The sequence below is a fragment of the Arabidopsis lyrata genome, assembly GCF_000004255.2.
Source record: "Arabidopsis lyrata subsp. lyrata unplaced genomic scaffold ARALYscaffold_98, whole genome shotgun sequence".
Taxonomy (NCBI): domain Eukaryota; kingdom Viridiplantae; phylum Streptophyta; class Magnoliopsida; order Brassicales; family Brassicaceae; genus Arabidopsis; species Arabidopsis lyrata.
Genome location: NW_003302480.1, coordinates 1 through 3,017, shown reverse-complemented (window position 1 = coordinate 3,017; position 3,017 = coordinate 1). Strand labels below are relative to the sequence as shown.

Genomic DNA, 3,017 nt, shown 5'->3' with positions numbered 1-3,017 from the left:
GAATAGACCCGATACCCGAAAAAAAAGAACCGAACCCGAACGGGTACCCGAATGCCCAGGCCTACGTCAAAGGATAGTGTGAAATAAATAATCCATCTCTACAGTTTATCCACTATCCACAAGACCACCTTACATTTTCTAGCTCTCTTCATCAGTTTTGCTGGTTGCTTCATTTAAACTGCATGATGTTGATTACTATCTTCTTTTTAGAAGAAATAAAAAACTTCTTTGTGAAATTCACTAAACTATTTCCGACGTCAATATTTAGAGAAAATAAACTATTTTGGGACAATGAACTAATGAAGTAGTGAACAAGTCATTCGTCATTAGCGTTATGTATTTCTCTTTAAGAATGGTTGATGATTTTACAGTATATTCTTCTATATTTCTTTCTATTTCTTCGTGTGAAAAAAATCTCAAAACAGTTTCTCTATATACATTGTAACACACACTCTTCACTGTTTAGAATCTCCTGGTGATTCACTCTCTTCTTTATCCTTAGAATCAACCCGCCGAAGTGAATCAAGACTGCAAAAACAAAAACGTTTCATTGATCCTCTGTATAACAATCTCAAAGACCGAAAAAATGACTAACGAAGATAGATTTAAACTAAAAAGAACCTGCAATTCTGTGGGACGTTCCAGGTGAAACCAGAGGATTGGTTACGATGATGTGGTAAAGACTTGAAATCTCTCCAGTCTTGAAGCATGATTCTTAGATCATGAAGCTTACTATCCAAACCAAAGCAGCAATTCGCGTGCATTGTACAAACAAGATTCAAATCTTTGCTTGGTTCACAGAATCCACCGAAATACACTGTGTTCAAGAACCTAATCCTAATCCTCAGTTTCCAAAGGAAAGGATCTGTCTTGATGAAATTTAGAACATCCTGGTCGTGATTTTTGGGGTACTTGAGCCTTGAATCGTACCAGAACTTGTAAAAGCCTATAGTTCGGTTATTGGATCTCACAAAGGTAAATCCTCCATTTGGTCTATTCCGAAAATCGTTCGGCCTTCCTATGTAATGGTCACAAGCAATCTGGAAATCGCCATCTTTGTAAAACCGCGAAAAAGGGTTCCTGAACCACATCACATCAGCATCCTAGAGAACAAAAATGGATCACTCAATAGAACAACTAACAAGTTTCTTTAAGTCACCAAGAGTGAAAGAAACTTTTTACCGTGAAAACAAAGTTGTAACCCTTTTCAAGAACAGAGCGAAGGAAATCGATTCTTCTCCACATCATTTTCAAGTAAGAAGGAGTCATGAAATAAGCTTCACCGCCAGAGAAATCAACACCTTCTGTTTCAAGTCTGAAACAATGCTTATGCAATTCTTTGCAACGTGAATAGGCTTTAGCATCCAAAGCAATGATCACCAAGTGTTTCAAAAGCTTTCTTGTTCTTTTACCAATTCTAAAACTCTCAAAGAAGAGATCAATCACAGATCCTGGAGCTGCCCAAGCTTCATTCAAAGTTGTCAGAATCACTGTACGATCTTTAGTCGCAGCTCTACGCAAAACTTCTTCTAGCTTAGGTTCCTCAATTTCTTCCTAAGAAACCAAAACAGAACCAAATCAAGAAAAACTTGAACACAGTAACATCAAGAAGAACTTGCGAAATCCAGAAATCGAACTCAAATGCGACTACGATTTCGAATGTGGAGCTATTTAAATGAATTCATAGCAAGAAATACACGAAGAACACGATCTTTCAATGAAATCATCGCAAAATCGATTCCAATTTCAAATCCCTAAAATCGAACACTCCTTTAGTCGAACATCGGATTCATGATAAACACCAAATAAAGAAACAATGTGGAAGAACACTCACCGGAGATAGAGTCGGAGATGGAGACGGAGACGGAGACGGAGACGAGGAAGAATCATTGAAAGAGGGAAAAATGCGAGAGAGCGTCGAGGAAGAGTCAGCGACGATTCTGAGATAACCAGAAGTTCTGTAGAGGGAGAAGCAGAAGACGATGACGAAAAGTAAAAGAAGAGCTCGGAGTACATTGCTGGAACGCGGCGGCATTACGACGGAAGTTGCGGCGGAGGAAGAACAATTCTCGTCGGAGGAAGAATGGTTGGGTATCGCCATCTTGGACTTGGAGCCAAAACGGTTCGATAGATTCATCTTCGCCGATGTTGACGACGTTGGTCATCGTCGAGGCGGTTATAAAGTAGTTTCAAATTATTTTTTTTTCAAAAATTTTATTTTCTTTTTATTTCTTTCGAAGAGAAGCGGTTACAGCTTTAATTTAAATGTTTTAAATAATATATCCTTCGAAATTATCTCTACCGTAGGATTGTCGAGAAGAAAAACTTTTCTACCGTAGGATCTTGAATATAAACGCAGCGTTTATCCTCCAATAATAAAACGCTGCGTTTAACGGATCTATCCTCGAAAGATGAAAAACGCTGAGTTTTGAAGTCCTTCGAAATCATTTTCTCTACCGTAGGATTGCCGACTGGCCCAATTGTATACCGTACGATCTTGAAAATGAAGCGCTGCGTTTAAGGAATTATCCTCCAAAGATAAAACGCTGCGTATAAGGAATTATCCTCAAAGAACAAAACGCTGCGTTTGGCTCCAAGTACATTGCTGGAGCACGGCGGCATTACGACGGAAGTTGCGGCGGTGACGGCGGAAGAAGAACGATTCTCGTCGGAGGAAGAATCGTTGGGTATCGCCGTCTTGGAGTTGGAGCCAAAACGGTTCGATAGATTCATCTTCGCCGACGTTGAAGACGTTGGTCATCGTCGAGGCGGTTATAAAGTAGTTTCAAATTTTTTTTCTTTTTATTTCTTTCGAAGAGAAACGGTTATAGCTTTAATTAAATCCTTCGAAATTATCTCTACCGTAGGATTGTCGAGAAGAAAAACTTTTCTACCGTAGGATCTTGAATATAAACGCAGCGTTTAATGGATCTATCCTCGAATGATAAAAACCGCTGCGTTTTGAAATCCTTCGAAATCATTTTCTCTACCGTAGTAGGATTGCCGACTGGCCCAAT

At 39.2% G+C, this 3,017-nt stretch overlaps 1 protein-coding gene across 2 annotated transcripts; it reads right to left on the bottom strand.

The window, feature by feature from the left end:
* Positions 1-315: 315 nt before the first annotated feature.
* Positions 316-2,819, bottom strand: LOC9298969 (uncharacterized protein At4g15970). Of its 2 annotated transcripts, XM_021017937.1 has the most exons (5): positions 2,613-2,819; positions 1,835-2,025; positions 1,183-1,554; positions 622-1,103; positions 316-528 (listed from the first exon to the last, which is right to left on the bottom strand). In XM_021017937.1, the coding sequence occupies exons 1-5, from the start codon at positions 2,731-2,733 to the stop codon at positions 456-458; spliced, it is 1,239 nt and encodes a 412-aa protein (XP_020873596.1). In that variant the 5' UTR covers positions 2,734-2,819; the 3' UTR covers positions 316-455. The 2 variants fall into 2 exon arrangements, with proteins under 2 accessions (XP_020873596.1, XP_020873590.1); XM_021017931.1 differs by lacking the exon at positions 2,613-2,819 and having other exon boundaries at positions 317-528; positions 1,835-2,228.
* Between the last annotated feature and the right edge of the window lie 198 nt (positions 2,820-3,017).

Bases quoted from the DNA above. Each gene is read 5' to 3' on its own strand.
- LOC9298969 (XM_021017937.1), bottom strand. From the start codon at position 2,733: ATGAATCTATCGAACCGTTTTGGCTCCAACTCCAAGACGGCGATACCC. The intron at 1,104-1,182 runs GTAAAAAGTTTC...TTTGTTCTCTAG, and splicing joins GTTACAACTTTGTTTTCACG to GATGCTGATGTGATGTGGTT. The intron at 529-621 runs GTTCTTTTTAGT...TTGTTTTTGCAG, and splicing joins AACGTCCCACAGAATTGCAG to TCTTGATTCACTTCGGCGGG.